The 23,065-nt window shown below is 36.2% G+C and overlaps 1 protein-coding gene across 11 annotated transcripts in view; it reads left to right on the top strand.

Annotated features, from left to right (window-relative positions):
* The window catches only part of FBXW7 (F-box and WD repeat domain containing 7), a 275,764-nt gene that overhangs the window by 162,495 nt on the left and 90,204 nt on the right, over nucleotides 1-23,065 (top strand). The window contains exon 1 of one of the 11 annotated variants that reach the window (XM_038399098.2): nucleotides 7,931-8,233. The exons of the other annotated variants lie outside the window; for them this stretch is intronic. Within the exon in view, the coding sequence (XP_038255026.1) occupies nucleotides 8,087-8,233 (147 nt within the window). The 5' untranslated portion in view covers nucleotides 7,931-8,086. Of the gene's footprint in view, nucleotides 1-7,930; nucleotides 8,234-23,065 lie in introns of those variants that run through there. 11 annotated transcript variants of the gene reach the window in all.

Genomic DNA, 23,065 nt, shown 5'->3' with positions numbered 1-23,065 from the left:
GCTGACCTGAATATGTTTAATTATTTACTCAGAGGTGACATATGCTGAATCCCTTCTTACTAATTTCATGAGCTATCCAATTGTCCCTCAGTCAAATATAATTAAAAAAAATATAGTACTTTACCTTGATTAAAAATCTGAGTAAAGTGTAACCTTGAAGATGAAAGGAATAATTATAAAGCTATACAGCGAATTAATTTCATGGTAGCTGTCTCAGGTATTCAATTTTTGGGTATGAATCTCATTGTTCCAGCCGAGAGTGATTCTTCTTCTTCTGTTCGAGGTTGGACTTTATAAAAAATTAGGCTGTTCTGAAACACTGGTTTGGGCTTTTACCCAGCTACATCATTTTTGACCACAGGTAGCAATACTTGTCCAAAAGTATGGAGGCCAAACTTCTTTTTAAAAAGCTGCTGTTACTATTACACAAATCATCCATCAAGTACATTCAGGCTCCTGTGCTCTGGGGAGCCTGAACTATCACCCATAATCTGTAAAAGTTTATAAGGCATAAGGGGGAGAAATGTAGAAGCCTAGTAGTGTGTTTTGTTTGATTCCTTGAAGTGTTACCAATTAACTCAAAAGTAGATTTTAGTCTTCTTTTTTTTTTCCTTTTACATAAGAGGTAACCGTCATTGTACTTTTGTAGGAATGAATGACACTTGAACAAATGAAAGAAAGCAAGAGTTTATATGAAAATATAAACAAGGGGAAGGTGGTAAAAGTGTGGGCCAGCCCAGAATGTCAGCCCGTTCTTGGGCTACCTGCTTTTTTCTGAAACCCAGACATTCTTTACTTTGCATATTTTGAGCTATTATTAATAGATTCACACCCCTTTGCAGTATGCTATTAACCAGCTGAGAAGGATTATGTAGCTTAATTTGTCACTCTCATGTGCATGCCAGTGTAACAATTGGTTATATTACATTTGTTAGGTTTTATATGTATTTTATAGTTGTAATAAGAAAAATTTAGTGGTCTTGTATTTAAGATCTCTAGCAACAAAATGAGTCATTTTCTTTATACATGTTAATAAACCTGAAATTTAATGCTAGTTACATGTTCAACCTTCCATTTTGGCACTGGTTAAACTCCAGAAATGGATGGAATTGTGCAAGTGAGGGTCCTGTATTGTCTTATTTTATATAAGAAATATTTCTTTAGTCTGAGTGAAAGGTGGCTAGACAGCAAGTTATACCACCAAAGTGGTTATTGAACAGTACATACTGAGACTGACATTAACTAGTTATTTTCATCCCTTTTAAGGCCTTTCTAGGATTGATTTTTATAATGAGAAGAGTGGGGGAAATCAAGTGACAGAGTACTTTTTAGTAGGGCTGTTGATTTAATCACAGTTAACTCACGTGATTAACTCAAAAAAAAAGTAATTGTGATTAAAAAAACTTAATCACGATTAATTTCAGTTTTAATTGCACTGTTAAAGAATAGAATACCAATTGAAATTTATTAAATATTTTGGATGTTTTTCTACATTTTCATATATATTGTATTCTGTGTTGTAATTGAAATCAAAGTGTATATTATTTTTTATTCTAAATATTTGTTCTGTAAAAATAAGAGTATTTTTCAATTCACCTCATACAAGTACTGTACTGCAATCTCTTGGTCATGAAAGTGCAGCTTACAGATGTAGAATGTTTTTTGTTACATAACTGCACTCAAACACAAAACAATATAAAACTTCAGAGCCTACAAGGCCACTCAGTCCTACTTCTTGTTCACTCTTTCGCTAAAACAGACAAGTTTGTTTACATTTACAGGAGATAATGCTGCTCTCTTCTTATTTACAATGTCACCAGAAAGTAAGAACAGGCATTTGCATGTCACTTTTGTGGCTGGTATTGCAAGGGATTTACGTGCCAGATATGCTAAACATGCGCATGCCTCTTCATGCTTCGGCCATCGTTCCAGAGAACGTGCTTCAATGCTGATGACGCTTGTTTAAAAAAAAAAAATGAAAATTAAATTTGTGATTGAACTCCTTGGGGGAGAATTGTATGTCCCCTGCTCTGTTTTACCCATATTCTGCCATATATTTCATGTTATAGCAGTCTCGGATGATGACTCAGCACGTTGTTCTTTTTAAGAACACTTTCACTGCAGATTTGACAAAACACACAAGACGGTACCTGTGACGGGTTGGATCACAGAAACCCTCGTGGGGTTGCCAACTAATGTGCTAAGACTACTTCTGCCCCTGCTTTACTTGCCCTTCCAGCCAGGGACTTCAGTGCCCTGCCTGGTTTGAGCCAGACCTGCTAGCCTGCTGCAAACCCAGACCCAGGTCTGAACCACGTCCTCTAACAGCTGTAGGCTTAAACTGAAAGCAGCTTATGAAGTGTACCTGTCTTTAACACTTAGATGCCCAACTCCCAATGGGGTCCAAGCCCCAAATAAATCCATTTTACCTAGTATAAAACTTATACAGGGTAAACTCATAAATTGTTTGGCCTCTGATGCATCCGATGAAGTGAGCTGTAGCTCACGAAAGCTTATGCTCAAATAAATTTGTTAGTCTCTAAGGTGCCACAAGTACTCCTTTTCTTTTTACTGATAGAGAGGTTCATAGCTGTTTGCCTCCCCTCCCCCCAGGTATTAATACATTAATTTATAAGTTAATAAGTAAAAAGTGATTTTATTAAATGCAAAAAGTAGTATTTAAGTGGTTCCAACTAGTAACAGACAGAACAAAGTACTTGTACTAGGTGAATTGAAAAATACTATTTCTTTTGTTTTTTACAGTGCAAATACTTGTAATAAAAAATATAAAGTGAGCACTGTACACTTTGTATTCTGTCTTGTAATTGAAACCAATATATTTGATAATGTAGAAAATACCCAAAAATATTTAAATAAATGGTATTCTATTATTAACAGTATAATTAATCGTGATTAATTTTTTAATCGCTTGACAGCCCTACTTTTTAGTAGCCCTTCCTAATGAACATTCATCTGCACTATTAAAGATTTTTAGTATTGTCTTGGGAATCTTGAATACTTACATGGCTAGTTTCTAATTGAAAATCATATACATTGTTTAAATATTAAAGTAGCATAATCATAGTTTAATTTTTAGTGTGTAAAGTTATTACAATTTTCTTCTTTTCCTGTTAAGTTCACATTTGCCTCCCCCAAATGTTAAGTATTTGACCTTTTAACCCTTGTTACAATGTTTTGAATGACCTGTCTACCTGTTTTAGCTTGTTTTAATTTTCTTTTATGGTGCAACCACAGCATAAATAAGTAATCAGCAACTGAATTCTTGGATAACAACTGTAGGAGTTCTTTTTAACAGCTGGTGGAACCCTGAACAGACCAAAGAGTTAAACTTAATCATCAGACAAATCATGTTATAGCCAATAAAGATTGGCCAGACATTTCTAGAATATTTGTAAAATGTAAGATGATGCAGTTGGGTTTATGTTACATATCTGAAATACTTCCTGAAATGTTTAATGAAGGAATGAAGACAAATGCTTTAAAATAGTTTGTAAAAACAAGAAGGGGAAATAAAGTAAAGCTAGGAGATCTGTGGATTTAAAATAAGTAAATTATTTTTATAAAGTCCTTTGCCATTTACAAACGATATAGTATATTTATCTACTGATGGAAAAATTCAAGAAGAATTGTAAGAATAAAATAGAATAAACTTTTAAAATTGTCTATTAGTTAACCATCAACTGGAAAGAATAATTAATTTATATTTTCCTTGATATAATAAGGAAAAATTGAATATTATTGAACATTCCTTCGTTTACTTTTGATAAACTAAGTACTGGTTACTAGGAAATGGAAACTTTTATTTTTGTTTGAATATATGCTCAGTTTTCCTTCCCTCCACTTTTGTTTCTCTCTCTCTCTAAAACTGCTTATGTGTATGTGTACAACATAGTAGCATGCACAAAATATATCCCTGCTTCCCATCAAAGATTTAACAGTAGTGGTCTCATAATAATGCTTAAGGGTGAAATGTGCAGAATTTAATTCTTAAAAATTCAGGTTTTTCTGTATCTATCTCGTCATTATTCTGTTTTCTTGTAGTTTTCCTCAGGTGTTGGGAGGGGGACTTGCTTTCTTTTGACTGCTCATATGATCATTCCATTATGTATCTTTTGCAGTTTTTGTACAGTATAACTATGCCAGTTGTGGGTGGGTATTAACCATTCCTCTAGTATGGAAGCAGTTTACCTATTCCCCAGCCTGTACGGAAACAAGCTATACTGGTATAAAGCACCTTCCTACCAATATAACTGTGGGAGTTGTATCACATTAGCTATATCAATTTAAAACATTACAACTTTCAAGTGTAGGAAAGCCTTACTGATAGGTTAGCTGATGAAAAGCGGGTTTCCACTCAGGAATTGTTCTCTGCAAAGTCTAAAGACTGGTTCTTGTACATCTGTAGGGAGATGAATGCGTGGTGGATGAGGAATAAACTTCTATATAATGTCCAGTCAGACAAATCTAAGGCTTTCCAGAATTCTCTTATAGCTAACTAAGTATACAACAAAACAGCTCCAAATTGCAAGTGGGAAGGGGGAAGGTGATGTATGTGTTTAAAAAAATAATAATAAAAATAAAAATTTGGTGAGGTTGTATTTTACAATGTTGCAATGCTCTGTGTTATCCATTTGAGGGCACCTGTTCACCGATGATAAGAACTCTGGGAAAAGCATGTTTTTGTTTTGTTTTGGTTTTCAATTTTCCGGTAGCTGCAAATAATTGATTTAGCTCTTTATGGGGAAAAAATCAGTACATACTGCAGTTTTATGTTTTTCTGTATTTTCTCAGTAATATTAAAGTTCACATTTCAGAACTGGGTATGTAGTTATTTAGCTCTAGCAGAGGATTCTGTAAAATGTCAAGCTGCTTGTTAATACAGGTAAGCCAAAATCCATTATTCTCAGAAATTCTCACTGCACTGTTTTTAATGTAATCTTCCTGGTTAGTTAGGCTGAAAGAGTAAGCCCATTTAATATTACTTACTCAGTCAAAGGAAGTAAATTGTTCCTAGAGCCCTATTAGTGATCCACTTTCTTCAGTTTGAAGGTAGTTCAAAGTTCTATCACTTATTCTGCATCTCTGTTTCAAAGTAGATTCTCTTCAGTGCTGTATATATATCGATATAGCTCATGTGGTTTTAGAGGGTCTGAGCAATACAGGATAGCATTTGATGACAACCTAAGACCAAAACTTTCCAACACAAATGCTTGAAGTTAGGCACCAATGTTTATGTACCCAAATAGAAGTGACCTGATTTTCAAAAAAGTTCCTTTTTTATTTTAATGAAAGTCAATGGGAGCAGCTTTTGAAGATCAAACTACTTTCATTTATTTACCAGCTTTCTTTAGCACTAAAACTCAAATTTTCACCATATCCCACATATGCACATATATAGTGGCTGGTATAAATAACACATTCCTATCAGTGTTAAGAGAGCCACCCTTTCCATTTTCCTCTGCTTCTTTCACCCACTTATTGCTTAAATTAGATTGTAAGATTTTCAGACCAACGACATTCTTTTCTTTTGTGTTTGTGTAGCACTGTGGGGCCCATATACTAACTGGGTCCTCTGTGTTAGTGTCCATAATATGAGAAATAAATAACGTTATCTGCAGTCCACTAGTATGTAATAAGCCTGTGAGAGTGGAAGAAAAGTGGATATGTAGAAATGGCATTGGGACAACTTGCATCAGTTCAGCTAGTCAGTATTATCCCTGAGAGAAATAAACATTCAAAACCACAACAAAACAAAACAAAAACCCCACACAGCTCAGGGCTTGTCTAAACTTGAAAATGAATTTGGATTAAGGTAGGGTCTAAACTTAAAGTGGAGTAGCTATTCTGAATATCTCCATATGTGGACTCTTTTTTCTGGAACAAGTTATTTATCTTAATCCACTCTGGAAGTGATGATGCCAGCCTCCATTTCCCACTTCTAAAGTTTTCAAACAAATGCCTTTTTGCTTTTTCCCATGTTGCCCCACAGTCTTGGGTGGCATTCCCTATGAACATCAGCAAAGCTACTTCATTATGCACCTACAAATCCCTCCTCAAAACTCTTTTGCCATGAGACCTGTAAAAAAAAATTGACAAGGCTGCTGATGTGCAGAGACCACTGCCTATTGTGCTGACCAGTATTGTCTCATTGTTTCCTTGTACTCCCTGTCTGTCTGTATCCATCTGTTTTCTCTTGTCTTCAGCCTTGTCTATGCTACACAAGTTTTGTCGGCAAAAGGAAGCTTTTAAAAACCTACTTTTGGCAGCAAAACAAAACCACCTCGACAAGAGACGTAAAGATTTTTGCAGCAAAGTTAAAACAACAGAGCGTCAGTGTAGATGCTGCCGTTTGTTATATTGACATAACTGGCCTCCCCGAGTATTCCACAATGCCCACTGTGACTGCTCTGCTCACTGTTTTGAGCTCTGCTGCTCTGCAGGCATGCATCCCCGCCATGGAAGGATTGGATTGAGAAATGTGCCCCATGGGACATTGCAAACCCTTCCCAAAGCACCCTGCAGCCAGTTGCACAGTGGGATAGCTACCCACAGTGCACTGCTCTCTGTGTTGGTGCAAGAGTTGTAAGTGTGGATGTGCTCTGCCGACACAAGGAGCATAGTGTGGACATGCAACAGCAATTTAATTAAAGTGCTTTAATTAAAGCAGCATAACTTTTGTTGACAAAACTCTGTAGTGTAAACAAGGCCTTATACTGAGATTGTAAACTTATTGGGGCTGTGTAGTACAACACCTAGCACAATAGGGTCTTGGTCTATGACTAGGGTTCCTAGGTGCTACGGTAAAATACCACAACTACTAAGGCCTTTTGAAAATTTTGTACGCAGGTAAAACATTATTCCCTTTACATGTGTGCAGTTTTTTTTTTTAAAGATTGAACTGGAAAACAAAATAAAATAAATATGAGCGCGCCGTCTAAATTCTCAACCCTATTAGACTGGGCAACATCTAGAGTAAGCAGTTTTTCTCACCCCATTGGATACTGCAGTTCATAGTACACAGATTTCACTCTTTAAACCTGGGCCACTCTCCTCTGTTGGAGTCTTAAGTCTTCTCAGTGACGTTGTTGCTTGCAGCATAGGTGGGTTCAGGAGGAAGGCCAACCATGGGCCCCCTGTGTTCTGTTTTATACCCTCAGTCACGTGCTTGGAGGACACAAGTCCGGGCTTGTCTGTTGGGCATTGCTGAGTCCTCAGGCAAAGTTGAGCAATTACCCTGGTGTAACCTCATGCAGGTGAGTCACTGAATTGTAACTCCCTTGCTGGACAATAGTTGTTGATGGTTGTTTGACACCATGCCTGTGCATTGGTTACTTTCCTTGCTATTGTCTCTGGGGAGCTATCATTTGGTTGATTCCCCAATTTACAGCATGTTTTAGTGACAACCATACAACACAATCTCATAAATTCATATGTATTAAAGATATACATATTTATATAGAACAGTGACTTTCAGCTGATCATAACCATTTCCCTGATACCTCACATGGCATGCTTTATATGCAATATCACAATTATATACAGATGAGGAATATGGGGGTTACAAGACGCTCCCCCAAGGTATAGTATGTCACAGCGTGATACTGTGATAACACCTGAAGTGATTTAAGACTGAATTTGCCATTTCCCTCTCAAAGGACAAGTCTTCAATTTTTCTGTAAAGTCCTTGTGTAAGTGGGTTTGCTTGTTAAAACTAAAAGCAGATGTGTTTTTTTTTTTAAATTTTGAATCTTATGCACCCCTTTCAGAAGATGGTGTCTTCTGCATGGGAGGTCCCCCAAGCTGTTTGATTGGCAAGAGCAGTCTGCCTTCACATTAGTAGTTTATAATTCCTGTCTATACTGGGATAGCTTGCACTTCACTAAGCAGCAGAGAAGTCCAGTTACTTGGCAGGAGAAGGTTGAAAGACAAAGTCAGCAGGCTGTGGGGAGCTGGCTCATCTGTTTGTAAACTTCATTTTTAAAAGAAGTCATGCAATTTTGCTTTTACTTTTTTTAGCAATGGCCTTACGTTGCTAATAGATTTGTGACCAAGCAAGAACTGTAAAATGTCAAAACCAGGAAAAGCTACCATAAACCATGGCTTGGTTCCTATTGATCTTAAAAGTACAAAAGAACCTTTGCCACACCAAACTGTGATGAAGATATTTAGCATCAGCATCATTGCCCAGGGCCTCCCCTTCTGCCGTAGACGGGTAAGTATAGAATTCTTAAAAATCTGAAGTTGCATTGCTTGGCCTGAAATATGCCTTGTTACTGTGATTTCTGTCCATGAAGAAGTATTTAAATGTGTAGTGCATGTTGCCTTGAGGTACTTTTCCTAGCACTTACATAATTTGATTTCAGTAATATTTGTGCTTCAGTTTGTAACTGAAAATCTACATATGTTGTCTTCAAGATATCCTGGAGCCTTGTTTTTTATTACACATTTAATAGAACATGGCAAAGATTCTCTTTTAACAGTTAACTGCATTAGATACATTGCAAATAACATATATAAAAAAAGTAAAAAAAAAAAAAAAAAGGGGGGGGGAGGGCTTAAGTTCTCTTAAAAATAAGTGTCTGGATGTTTTATTTACAGCTTTATGCTAAAATCAATTGCATATAGTTCTGAACAACTTTGACATATGTGACTTGTTAGATACTTAAATAGGAAAGTCAAAGATCTTAAACTAATTTAATATAAATATTTTAAAGGTATCTTAAAGTTTAATCCTAATACTTTTTCAGTTCACAATAACGGATAACATTTTTGCTGTTACAGAAAATAAAAATAGCATGTTACTATGTGGAGGTTGTGATAGAGTTTATATATAGACAGTCCTAGACTGTCAAACTGTTATGCTACAGCCTCAATAACTGTAATAATAAAGTTATTCTAAAACACATTTTATGAAGGAAAAAGGTTTTTTAAAATTTTGATCCCATTAAAAGTAACGTATATTTTCATTTAATTTCCAAAATTAGTGAGTGTTTTCAAATTAATCTGAATTTATATTATGCTTAAACTCTTCGGCTTAAATGCTACTGAGTTCATACTTTTTAAAATAAAATGAACAGTTTTTCTTTTTTATTACTCCCGCCAATAAATCTACTTTTCAATAAATTTACCTCTTTTCATTGTTTCATTAAAAGTATTCCTGAAGTATTGAATAAGAATTTTTGTTCTATTTATTGAAATCAATTAAAAAAACCTTACTTTTGCAAATGTGCAGTTTTGATCTTGAATTTCAAAATAAGAGTTCTTTATTAATAAACTTGTACATTTAATTAAGCTCAATTGTAAAAGAGTCTTTTTAGTAAGCAGAAGTGACAGAAACAAATCTGACCAAGAAGATTGCCCAGACCTATCACATATATGGAGAACATACACTGAAAGCTAGCATGTGGTACTGACCTAACCTATGCAAAATAAATAAATAAATAAATAAAGGAAAGAAAGGTGTATTCCTATCAGTTGTGTATAATGTATTAAAATTATATTTAAGATTTATCATATTTTATTTTACATATGATCTCAATCAGTTTCAGACCTAAGAGTGCATTAATTGAAGGGTGAATAGGAACATTTTATGGTAAATAAGTGGTAAATTGACTTAAACTCATTTTTCCAATAGTTCTTCAAAAATAGTAGACAAATGTAATTAAAAGCTGTTTGATTCATAACATAAGTGTGATAGAACAGAAGTCTGTTTGCCTATTAATTCTCATTTCTGTGTGCGCACCTCATTAGGCTCATGTTAGCCTGGGCACTGTACATAAGAAAAATATGCAGAAAAGTAAAAAAAAAAAAAAAAAAAAAAAAAAAATTATCTTTTTAGGAGAAAGATGTTAAGTTCTTTTTGTGATAGTCCAAAAAGTGGCTACTTTAACATTTGTTTATGCAATTTTTGAAATTGGTACCTCAAAAAGATATTAATATTTTAGAAAAACATTTTCCACAGTGAGAACCACAGTTTGAAGAACCTTAAACATATTACGAATGTGGAAATCAGTATAAATGCATTTCTGAAAAGACACCCAACATTCCAAAGGTAGTCAGCTTAAACAATCAGCTGAGTTGTTCTAACTCGTGTTTAAGCAGACAGTTCAGTGAAAGTTGCTACAGGTTTCAGACCTTATGGGGTTCCAAAGAATAGACTTACTTCATTTTATTTGACTAATAGGAAAAATTGGAGAACACTGAAACCGTAGAAGTAATTTACTTGCCTAATTGTCAAAGTATATGCTGCTATTTTTAATTTAAGCATCATTTGTTTTAACTAATTTGTTTTATAGAACTACTAACTTTTATTATGGTGGTCAGTAATAATGAGAGGGAGGGGCTCTGCCTTTGCTCTCATGCCTAATAACGTACTCAACATCTGCATAGGTCTCATTACAACTCTCTGTCCGTGTGTGTGTGTGTGTATACGTACACACACTATATATGTGTGTAGAGCTATGTGTATATTCTAAGTTTTTTAAAGAGCCTTATTTGTCAGAAATGCTGAGCACACAAATGTGCAATGGAGTGCACTGGGGTGGATGCTAGGCTTTTCTAAAAATTGGGCTCTAAATTAATGTTACCATTATAACTGTCTTTAAACCTGCCATGTGACACTCAGTAGAAAGTTTTATTTGAAGACTTGTCTGATTCTCTTACATTTCAAAACCTATACTACTTTAAAAAAAACCCCAAAATAAACTACTTTCATTTTTAAGAGTTGCAACAGGAAACAGAATTAGCATTTGTGTTATATGGCTTTAATTAATGTGTGCTACAGTTTTACCACTTTATTATTAAAGACACTGGTAAACGTTAAGAAATTTTCATGTAAAACTTGTGAAGTTTTTAGATCAGAGGTCTTAACTGATGTGTAGTTGCAATTAAGCTGTTCTTGATTAAGTGATACTTTTTCTTCTATGATGCTTCTTAAAAATAAAGAAATCAAAATTGTTCCTCTTAATGCTTTTAAACTGTTGATAAAACATATTGCAAATTTGTCTGCAAATATTAGTTGCTTCCAAAGTTTTTTTTTCAGAATAAGTGAATTTGAAATGTCAGTACTAATATCTACAGGTTTTTTTATTGCTTGTGTGCTGCTGATTCATTCAAACTCTGACCTGACTTAACTGAAATCATCTTTCTCCTTCTTCAAACTCAAGGTTTTACACCCCCTTCCCTCAATTTTATGTCAAACTAACCAAAAAAATCTAAAAACATGTTTGGTGATCATTGGGAGTACTTCCGTTATGAGATCTAACAGTTCATATCTTGTCCATCTCTTACACTAGTTATATTCAGCTTCTGTTAAGCAGTTTACTGTAAATGATCATAGGATGCAACAGCTGGATTTAAAACACTTCTACCTGATAAGCCTATTTGAGATGCATTGAAAAATAATACTTTTTTAGCATTCTTTTTGTAGCACTTGAAAATAAACAGTATCAGTATAATAGGATAGTATTAGCAAATAAAGTGGAAAGCTTAGTTCGTATTGCCTGTTGTCCCATCCCTGAAGAGATTAATGTGGTATCCTCTAAAATAGTGTGTCACGGTGGTCCCTGGTTTTATTGAAAACATCTCGTCTATAAACACTTCCTTAATAGAACTTGTTACATAATATGAACTAATAATAAAATCCTTGCACTCATTCTTTCACTTATTCTGTATATTATGTATCAGTTAATTATTCAGTAGGATTTAACTATGACTAATTATTAAAATTTACTTCAAAATAGTTGTGCATAATATGTGTGTTCAAAAAGCAAGTGCTACGTTTCATCTGCCAGTTGGTTCTGTTCCTCTTCTGGTTTATTTTTATGGGGGAAAATATTGCACGTTAAGTTTCAGTACTGTTGCTCTTAAATGTTGCTGTGTTATTTCATTTGGATGTTTTACTTTTTAAAAGGTATGCTACTGAAATAAGGTAACTGATAAAATCCTGATGATACAATACTTTACTTTATATTGGCAGCATGCAAATCACCCGGTCCACTTAATTTAGGGCAAGATTGTGTCTCGTCCTAGTGGATGAAAAGGAGGTGCCGCAAAGAGCAGCCTCCTTGTCCCTCTTACGTGCGGCCTGTAAGATCCAGCTACAGTTGCAGCCTCTTGCTTTAGAGGACAGCCTGGCATGCTCGCTCCTCCATCCCCAGAGGTGAAATCCACTCCAAAGGGGATGGGGAGAGGGTGAGGCCTCCAGCCATTCACATCAATTCTCAGAGTGAGACCAGTGCAGCAGGGAAGTAGGCTGTACCTCCTGAGGAAGTTGGGTACACTGTCTCCTGCATGTCAGAAGAATTTCTCTCTCTCTCCCTTCCCCCAAGGCAGAATTGTTCTCCAAGCCCTCCGGGGTGATGCAGCTCCACACCTTCCCTTCTCCAGGCTGTTTGCAATTTGCAAAATCTAGCCTGAGATTGTAAACTCATATCAGGGATGTGTCTTTGTTTCAATTTTAAAAAGTGGCCTTTTGTGACAACGTATAAATAATACAGTTTATTCATATAGTAGTAAATGTAACTTTGTTTACACACACAACCCATTCAAATTTGTGTATTAATTGAAAAAAAATGTATACATTACCTATATCGGCATTCACTGGTCTGTACATTACACATGGGTTAGGCCTGCTCATTCCACCATGATAAAACAGTTTACAGTCAGCTGCTCTGAGTTCAGATTCTCTCTGAGCTGCTATCACACCAAAGTTTGACCCCAGTTTACTGTTCCTCTACCTAAGAGAACAGATTTGTGATGACAGCTCTTCACTACAGAACTTTATAGAGTGTGAGAACTTCCTTCTATAAAGTACTGGGAACTTGACATGAACTGGACTTGCAGTAATTTGAATCTGATGACCTTATTTTTAGAGCATGCTGAGGATCCTGTGTGCTGAATCTGCATCCCTTTTGGCTTTCATCTAGTTCTTATGTGTCAGTGTGGGCCTAGTTCGGGATGCCGTTTTACCAGCGTTTCCCAGGCTTCACTCATCTGTAGAGCCATGTAATCCATACTACCAGTCTGTTTGTGCCAGTAGATCTTCAGGATTGCTTTCAACTTCTTGAAAGAGAGTGTGTGTATCAGTGCAGCCGAGCCCAGCCACCCTTTCTACCTGCTTTCTCAGCAATGCAACAGAGCAGTCTAGTCCTCACCAGCAGTCTAGCCTTACTGTGCCAGCAGCCCATTCAAGTTGCTGATCGTCAGAAGATAAGCCTGAATTTCTCTGCATTAAAGTCATCCACATGTTAAGAGCAGTTAAGCACGGAAGACAGAAATCTTCTCTCTCCTGTTGACCTGTGTACTCATGTATGCCTTTCCCCTATTCCATCTAAACACCAAAATTGTTTTGAAAATAAGTCTCAGTAAAGCATCTATAATTCTGACCACATTAATGGATTCATAGACTATAGTTACATAGGTTCATAAAGGATGGTAATCACCAAACCCTGAAATCTTCTCCATAATTCCCACAACCACCCTGACTTTCACATCACAGATAAACTTGCAACTGATAAATTTTCTAGTAAAATGGCAGAAAACTTCCATAACTCGAGCATGCAACAGGAGTAAGGGGGCAGTTCACCTGATACATAGCGCTCATCCTAAATTTTCTCCAAATATCTATCAGAAAGCTAATCCAATTTCTTATTAATACTATTGCCTGAATTATTTATTCAAGTTTTCTGATATGAATCTCCTTACGTTTGATGTTTTCCTGAGAGCAGATCTCAAAACTTCCAGGGAAATTGTGACATTTCAGCTTGGTTTTGTAGGTCCTCACCAAACTGCCGTTAGGACTTCACATTTGTTTTGTCATCTCTTTTATAGTAATTAAGTCTGATACTAGAATAAGCATATTAGGTTCTTTAACTGACCATTTCCATTTTCACTTTTTCCTTGAAAAAATATTGCTTATCCCAGGTCCTGACTAAGGGAGTGTTGCTACTGAGTTCAGTGGGCTTTGGATCAGGCCCTAGGTACAGTCAAAAAGAATAGTGCATGATTACAAACAATTTTTTATTCCTTTTTTTGTCCTATGCCCCAAATATTTAGAGAGAGTTGCATATTTTGTATGTGAAATGGGCCTTGAAATCTCTTTCCGTTAGACGAGAGTGTGGAGAAAGTCAGATACCTTGTTCTTTCTTCAGGTGGGATTTAAAAAAAAAAAAAAAAGTATGTGAAGTCTCAGTACACAGTCTACCAGGAGATCAAATGAAAACGTAGGTGTGCAAAGCAACCAGTAAAAACCCTCCTAAATGCACCAAAGTATACTCTAGACGAGAGGCTTCTTAGAGTCATGTGCTGAGAAGCACAGAACTTTGTACAGCGTGATTCACAGTGCAGCCACAGTGACACAAGTTCTGCATAAGTCCAGCAGAGAGAGGCTGAACTTAGAGGGAGGAACTGCCTCTATGGTGGAAAAATAAGCAAGTATATTCCATGAGTAATGTCTGACCAGTGGCTGGCCTCCCTTAGAATATAAAATTACATGTTAAGGAAGCTAGTTTTCTTTTAAAAAAAAAATCATGTGTATGAATAACTAAATGTTCTGGTCAGCATTTGCATTTTAAATACAGTGCAATCTAAGGAAAGTTAACTGAAGAAGAAATTAATCATTTTCCTTACTACATTTGTAAGGATGTGGTACACAGTGAAATATATTAGAATCAAGGGTTAGTATGAAAGACTGATTTGTAAGCTCTATGCACCACAGGTCACTTCTTTCTGTGTTTATCTCCTTTACTCCTTTTTCTCTCCCCAATCCCCATACTGTTTTCCTCCTTCACTGCTAGCTCCTTCTCTTCCATTCTCCCATGAAGTGACAGAACAGTGATTGGCCAGAAGTGTCTTCCCCCTCCCCCCAAGGAAAAGCTTCAGATTTCTTACTTTCCTCCACATGGGACAGTGATGGTCTCTAATGGGGTTCCCCTCTTTTCTCCTCCTAACTCTGCCCTCCATTTTCTCCACACAAAAAATGTGGCTGCTATCAGCATACATTCAGAGCATGTAAGTAGAGAAAAGAGGGCTAGAGAGAAGGTTGAAATGGCAGTAGAAGGAAAAAAACAGGACCTTCATGGTTCATTGTTACCATATTGAAGCAATTAACTTTTTAAAAAATCCATCAAGGCACCTCTTGGGTTGCACACAAATGCTTTGCACCTTCTGCATATGTTGTCCAAATACTTTTGACTAGAATGAAAGTTGAAGCAAAGAACTTTCTTTAAAATAACCTTAACTAAAATGTTTCTGTTCACAGTACAGATTAAAATAATCTTCATATCCTATACAGCAAATAACACTTTTCCATTGCAGACTATTACACAAAAAATACATTAAGAACATAATGTAATTTTCAAAATCAAACACTAAAAATACAGGAAATTAAGGTTATCTGTGGAACCTTAAGGTGGCCCCTAGGTGCATATGCATTATGATAGTCATTATTTACATGATCTCACAGTATTTTTGCTATACAACTCTTGCACAGTGCATAGAATGGATGATGCTCACTTAATGAGCAGCTATTCAATATTTTGTTTTCTCATCATTGTTCAATGGGTGTCTCCCCCTGCATCTTGGCTCCTCATCAGATCTGTTTCCTCTTTCCCCCATCGGTCCTGATCTCCTTGCTCAGCTTGACCAACTCTCCCTTTCCGCTCCCTCCATTGTTGCCTTCCATGGCTCCCAGTCTCATTACCCAACCAGTACCAGTCTTCCCCACCACAGCTTCCAGTTCTAGTCTCTTCCGGCCCCAGGCTTCCTTTGTACTTATGTGCTTTGTGTTTTCATTATAGAATTACATGATTAACTGTGGTAATCTTGGCTGGAACCATTGTTAAACAGGACACAAACAGCTTTCTGACTTGTCTAGACATTAATTGCTGTTCAGCTATTTGAAAAGTTGTATAAGTAACACTTACATTTTAGTTGGGGACATTTTTCTGCTGCTGTATCTTAGTTGAAAAGAGCCTACACTTTAGATCTCTTGTATTCCTTAAAATATTTGCTGACCAGCCAATTGGAATGAAAGGCTGTTATGTATAGGGACTGAGAGGCTTGCAGGACACAGTCATGTGTTAAGTTTGATCATATTTCAAAAAACAACTTCTCATCTTACTGCATCATAAATGGATGTAGTTTTTATAATTTAAAAAACTATGCATTTTAATACATTTTCATGATAAATCAGGTGGTAAGTTTCATAATGATAGACTGTTGCACACAGTATATTAAATTAGTGATAGCCTACTCCATTAAAATATACTACTTTGCTGCATAAGTATGTATTGGATATATATGTTAGAAGAAGCTGTTGATATTGAGCAAGGAAATGCTACAGTAAATCCCAACCTTTTAATAATGATGCTACTGGTATGATATTTAATAAAGACAGAAAGCAGAGCATAATATTTTTTGTGCAGTATAGAGGACATAGAACCTGCCTGAACAGTCAACATACTGAAACGCTGGAATGTATAATTTTGAATATACCTGTACTTTACTAATGACAGGTTTCAGAGTAGCAGCCGTGTTAGTCTGTATTTGCAAAAAGAAAAGGAGTACTTGTGGCACCTTAGAGACTAACAAATTTATTAGAGCGTAAGCTTTCGTGAGCTACAGCTCACTTCATCAGCTGCATTTGATGGAAAAAACAGAGGGGAGATTGATATACACACACAGAGAACATGAAACAATGGGTTTATCATACACACTGTAAGGAGAGGTTTCAGAGTAGCAGCCGTGTTAGTCTGTATTTGCAAAAAAGAAAAGGAGTACTTGTGGCACCTTAGAGACTAACAAATTTATTTGAGCATAAGCTTTCGTGAGCTACAGCTCACTTCATCGGATGCATTTGGTGGAAATCATTCAGATATTCTTGTTAACTGCTGGAAATAGCCTACCTTGCTTGTCACCATGAAAGGTTTTCCTCCTTTCCCCCCCTGCTGCTGGTGATGGCTTATCTTAAGTGATCACTCTCCTTACAGTGTGTATGATAAACCCATTGTTTCATGTTCTCTGTGTGTGTGTATCAATCTCCCCTCTGTTTTTTCCACCAAATGCATCCGATGAAGTGAGCTGTAGCTCACGAAAGCTTATGCTCTAATAAATTTGTTAGTCTCTAAGGTGCCACAAGTACTCCTTCTCTTTTTTTGTACTTTACTAGTAGATCATCTGGGTACTTTTCCGTAGATGAATTTTTGATCCTACTGATTTCATCCTTTCTATCAAAGGATCTCATTGTGATTTACAAACACGTAATGAATTAAGCCTGGTGAGGTAGAGAAGTACATTCATTGTACAGAGGAGTAATAGAGGCATAGACGTTTGTGACTTGCAAAAGTTCTCATGCAGCAAAACCATGGCAAATTTGGAAGGAGAACCCAAACCCTTTTAGGGGTTGTCTAAACAGGGAGCGATTGCTGAATATTGATTCCTGATTAACTATTCCTAATTAACTTCATGAAGGGACACTCTTCTTCCGAAATAAGAGCATCATTTTCTGAAATAGCGTAATCCATTTTTTATTTTAGCCAAAAGCTACTACGTGAATTAAACTAATTTGGGGTCCAACTCTCTTATTCCAGAACATGTATTCAGATATGGAGTTAATTAGGAAGAGTTAATCTGCTTTAAATTCACACGCTACCTTATTCTGGATTAATTTTCATGCTCAGACAAGCTCTTCTCTATTTTATACTTAAATTGATAAACTATGCTATTTTTCCTCCTGGTTTGCCTCTTGTTATTTCATATGTTTTATTAAGCTTATGTATGCTATGTTGCCTTGTGTGTGTTCCATAGATATTAGTTATCAGTTTGTTCACAACTGAAAAAATTAATGAAAACAAACTGTTGATGCAAGACAGAAGTATATAAAACACTTAGGTATATTTTAGAAATCTAAACAATTTCTAAACTATAAACAGTTTTGTTGGCATCAATTTATATAATTTAAGATTGAGTAACTTCTTATGGGGGGAGTGATTGTTTTGTTTTTTTTAAGGGAGGTTGGTCACAAATTCTTGATTTCTGTACTGTAGTTAATCTATATTTCTTGCAGTTTATAATAAAGGTTAAAAAATCATCTTCAAAAGTTATTTTGCTCACTTAAAGCATGCTGCTTTACCTGGTATTTTATCATTTGATATGTTTTTCTTTGCAGTTTAAATATTCTTGTAGGCTTGTGGATTTTTACTTTACTTGTGGGTCTTTTTTTTAAATGGCCATTTCAAGTCTATTGTTTGGATTACAATAATACCTAGAGTCAACCAACCAAGTTTAGGGCCCCATTGTGCTCAGCACTGTACAAACACATACAGATAGTTTTATGCCCTGAAGAGCTTTCTACCTAATCAGAGGAAGGGCGAGTGGGGAAATGGGGCACAGACAGGTGAAATGGCTTGCCTGGTGTCACACAGTAGGACCCTGGTTGACCTGGGACTAGAAACTAGGTTTTCTGAATCATAGTCCAGTGTTTTATACATTACATCTTACTGTCTCTCTGTGCCTTGGCACTCTTCCACTGACATTCTCTCCCTCCAAAAGACAGAAAAAGAACAGTACAACAGATGCTATAGAAAGTATTCTTGGTATTTTTTTTATTAGCCCCACACTTTTTACACACTAACTGATTCAGTATTTTGGCATACTTACTGATGGGCTTGAAAACAATTTAGTAATTTATGTAGCTTAAATTGAATCTGCATATATAGTGTTCAGAGAGTACAAATGATAGCCTTTTCCAAAGCACGTTGCTATTTATAAACCCTACCATAAAATTACTTCTCTTGATAGCCACAGCAGCTGACAAGAATGCTTGCAATTTTGACATGTTTGGTTTAGTACCGCAACATTCCGTCTTACATTTCTACCATAACTTCTTGTCAATTTCAGGTTAAACTTACTTTTTTCCCCTTTATAGTAGCAAAATATCTTTCCCTCTACAGAGTGTAGGAGAGATCCAGTTTCTGTAGCGGATGGTGTTCCTTGGGCTATGCTCTTCTAGCTAGCAAGTATAAGTCCTTCAATTGCCTAGCATGTATCCTGTGATCAAGCCTGTGTGCTCTGCTTTTTAAAAAAAAAAATAAAGCTTCATCCAGAAATATGTCTCTTCTCTCCTATCTTTGCACACCCAGAGCTATTCTGTTCTGTACTGGCAGCTTTAAACTTAGACTACATGCGGGACTGGCAACCTTTCCATCTAACAAACTTTCATAATGTAAGGGTAGGATTTAGACTATTTAGGATTTAGGACTTCTAGAAAGTTTGTTTTTTGTTTCTTTTTCTACACTATTTAAATCATGAAATATATTGAAAGAACTGATTTTGTTACTTTATTTTCTCTACAATAAAATACAACGGTTATAGAAGATGCTAATTGGCTTTTGTTGTTCAATGCCATAATATTTACCAGATTTTGCTCTTGACCGTATTTTTATACATTCATCTGGTCTGAGCTTGTGCAAGGCGTTCAGTGCTGGTATCTCTTCTTTGACCAACATGTAATCAGAACCAGATACTTGTTCAGCTTCTGTTTTTTTGGGAGTGAAGGATTTGTTCCAAACTGTGGTAATGTTCTCTTTGTTTTATGTATTTAGACCTGTAAATTTGCCACTAACATAATTGCAATTCTCAGCTCATAATGATGCCAGAAATTAAGTCCTGGTTGTCAAATGCAAAGGCGACACATGGCAGAATTGATAGTGGTGTTGAATAATAACATAAAATGGCTCACAGTATAAACTCTCATAATCTAAATTTAGTTTTAAACTCCTGTTATAGTTTGAAATACCCTGATAATCGGAGGTCACTATCCACTATAAAAAAATGACTTTGGCATTGATTGCAGCTAGTTGCATCTATATCAGGGCACTGAAATTCATGCCAGGGACTTAAATATTAGTGAACCTGATCTTTGCAGTATTTGTTGTTGTTGTATCCTTGTTGTTAACATTGTAATCCATTATCTGTCCTTCTAAAACTAGCAAGTTATTTTAGTCAGTGTTCAAGTCATATTTAATGTTGGCTGGCTTAAAACTGCAAAATGTGATTAGATGGAACACAGACTTACTGTCCTTGTTTTATTTTTTCTTTAAGCACAAAAATCAGATTGGACTAGAGGAAGGTAAAATTTAAAAACAAAATTTTAGTTTAATCATACTGCTTTGTTTTAAGAAAGATTTACATACAGAATGAGAGCAAATGAAAGAGAAATGTAGGTACATATTTGAAAAGTACATCACTCCTTATTTCCTTTTTAAAATTCTAATGTATTTAAAAGTGGAGAAAACATCTGTTTTTATTGTAATCTTATTGAAATTATTTTTGTTAAATAGAAGATAAAAATGGCAATCCCTTCTGATTCTCTACTTTGATTTCCTTCTCGTATAAAAGGTAGCTACCAAGGGGGAAAGCCTTGTTAAATTTCTTTGTCACTGTGACAGTCTTGTTCCTGAAGGAGAGAAGCCAGCTGGACCACCTCAGGCCAGCTTTGAGTTGATTTGTGTGTTGTGATTAGATCTGCTGCCATCAGTCAAGACAGCTAGCCAACCAGGTTGGTTACTGGCTACCCTAAAATCTTGTTTATGATTGACTCTGAGGCTATGTCTACACTGAAGCTGTGACATACAATGTATGTCTACATTGATTCTGAGGCTATGTCTTACCGTGGTACGTTGACTTACACTACACAACTCCAGATATGTGAATAACGTAGCTGGAGTTGATGTACCTTAGGTCGAGTTACTGCAGGGTCGACGGCAAAAACTCTCCCGTCAATTTACCTTACTCTTCTCGTCGGGGTAGATTACAGGGGTTGACTGGAGAGCGATCTGTTGTCAATTTGGCAGGTCTTCACTACAGCTGCTAAATCGACCATCGGTGGATCAATCTCAGAGCATCGATTATGGCTGTAGGGTAGACATAGCCTTACTTGGGCCTTTGTGTTCATGTAGACTACTCTCCTGTTACCTGCATCTGGCTTCATTCTTTGTCCTAAACCCACTCTTCCATTTTTTCTTTACTTTTGTTTTTAATTTGTTGCCTTCCAAGCTAAGGTTGTATCCACCTTTCTTCATTTGGTGTCTTACATAAACAAACACTGGTGGCTCATTGCTTAGTGCTGTATGTATCTTGAGGTTTCTGGAATAAATTTTTGAATGGGTCAAGAAGAAATAGTTTTTCTATTCTAAAATGATGCCCCATTTGAATTTTGGCATACAGGTGAATGTTTTTCCTGTCTTGGGGATCCACACTGCACATTTTTGTGTTTGCAGGCTTCATCTTGGCTTTTTCTGTTTAGGTAGAACTTGATAAAGTGCTTCTGTGGATCCTGCTTTCTGATGACATACCTTTTCAGCTGTCCACAGGCTGCGAGGAAAGGCCGGGGAGCTTAAAACTATTAGTATTGTGCATGGAAATACTTCATTGTTCAACATATGGAGGGTAGGGAGGAACATCTGTATTAAAACCCAGCATAGAATCATGGCCCATGTCACAGCATGATTCTTCAGAGCTAAAGTCAGGTCAATGGTGATAGCATAATAGGTCATGTGGGACTTTTTTGCATCACTGGCTGTGGTCCAGAAATACCTGTAAATTCTATATTAGTAAGGTTAAAAAAATGCTAGCAGTCAAAGTTTAGCAAGGGTTATCTACTGGTTTTAGTTTCGTCTCTTGGTAACTTGGTTATTTAAAGAGGAAGAATTAAAAACCATCACCAATTTTACCTTGAGTCTTTCAGTGTCTTTTTACTTGTGGCTTAATGTTGAGAAGTATGCGTGTTTTTAAATCTATAACTATTTTTTTTTGTTTTAATTTAATACTACAGATTAAATGAAATTAGTTTCCAAAGTAATGACATGCATAGTGCTGATTGACACTCCAATAGAAATGAAATATTTTTTGCATTTTGTACGAGTTGGAATACTGAGGTTATGACCATACTGGGACCCCTGATTATGAGCACTTCCTCACTTGTGTTTAGGTCTGGAATGATAAAACTACCAGGAAAACAACAGAAATGAATCTACTTTTCAGGCATGAAAGTAATCTTTCTTTCTAAAATTACATTTTTAGAAAGTAATTGGGTATTCTAATTACTGTTGATCAATGGCAAAATGTGCTTTTTCACCTGAAGGTCTAGAGACTTTTTCAAAATTGATCAGAGCAAAGAATGGTTGAATTTTTTTTGTTTTTGTTATTGCCAAACATTTTTGAACTATTTCTGCAGTTGTGATTTTTTTCATGTCTTTTCCATGTTTTATCATGACTATATTCTAGGTTTTTAATATTAATATATTACCAGAGGAGCAACAGCAACTTTATATTTAGGTTGCCTAATACTTTCAGTATGAAATGTTTCCCGTCTTTTTCAAGAGGTCTAACATCTCCATAGTTTGCATCAGTACTTTGAAATTTGGCTTTTGTGTAAGGGGGAAGATGCTGTTTGCTGTTCTTGATTTGGGCAAGTTATAAGCTGTTGAAAATCATAAGTTACCAAATTTGTTTTGCTCTGTTGTCTGTGCTAGAGGCTGAACTGCAAAATACGTCAATTTCTATGAACATAGCACATGCATTGCCCTGACATCTCACTTCAGCATGCCATGCAAATTTGAAATTCAGGGAGAGGAGGAGGTGGACCAGACAAAATGTCTGCAGCTGTCACTGAACCTTCCACTGCCCCCAATCAAAATATCTTTGGCCTGTGGGAATGTGCAGTAGGTTGGGGACCAGGAGACCATGACTTGCATCCTACTGGGAGGCTGCAGAAGCTGGTAATAGAACCCAGCATCTAATACTGTAGAGCAACCTTCTGTCACTTAGCCATGCTGTTATCCAGAACAAATGTGATAGGTACTCAGCTATTCTTCCTGTAAAGCAGGGCTACTTTTGTATATGACTTATTGTTCCAGTGTGTAAAGCATTTTCCTCTAGAACTCATTCACCAAAAAAGTGCCAGCTATTGTACGTAATCATGGAGCATTATAGGAAAATTGTGTGCTGAAGGTCCAGATTTCATACCATGATGATGAGGATGTAT

Source organism: Dermochelys coriacea, chromosome 4, assembly GCF_009764565.3.
Source record: "Dermochelys coriacea isolate rDerCor1 chromosome 4, rDerCor1.pri.v4, whole genome shotgun sequence".
NCBI classification, from domain to species: domain Eukaryota; kingdom Metazoa; phylum Chordata; order Testudines; family Dermochelyidae; genus Dermochelys; species Dermochelys coriacea.
Note: the sequence above shows the minus strand (reverse complement) of the source record. Positions and strands in the feature narration are given on the sequence as shown.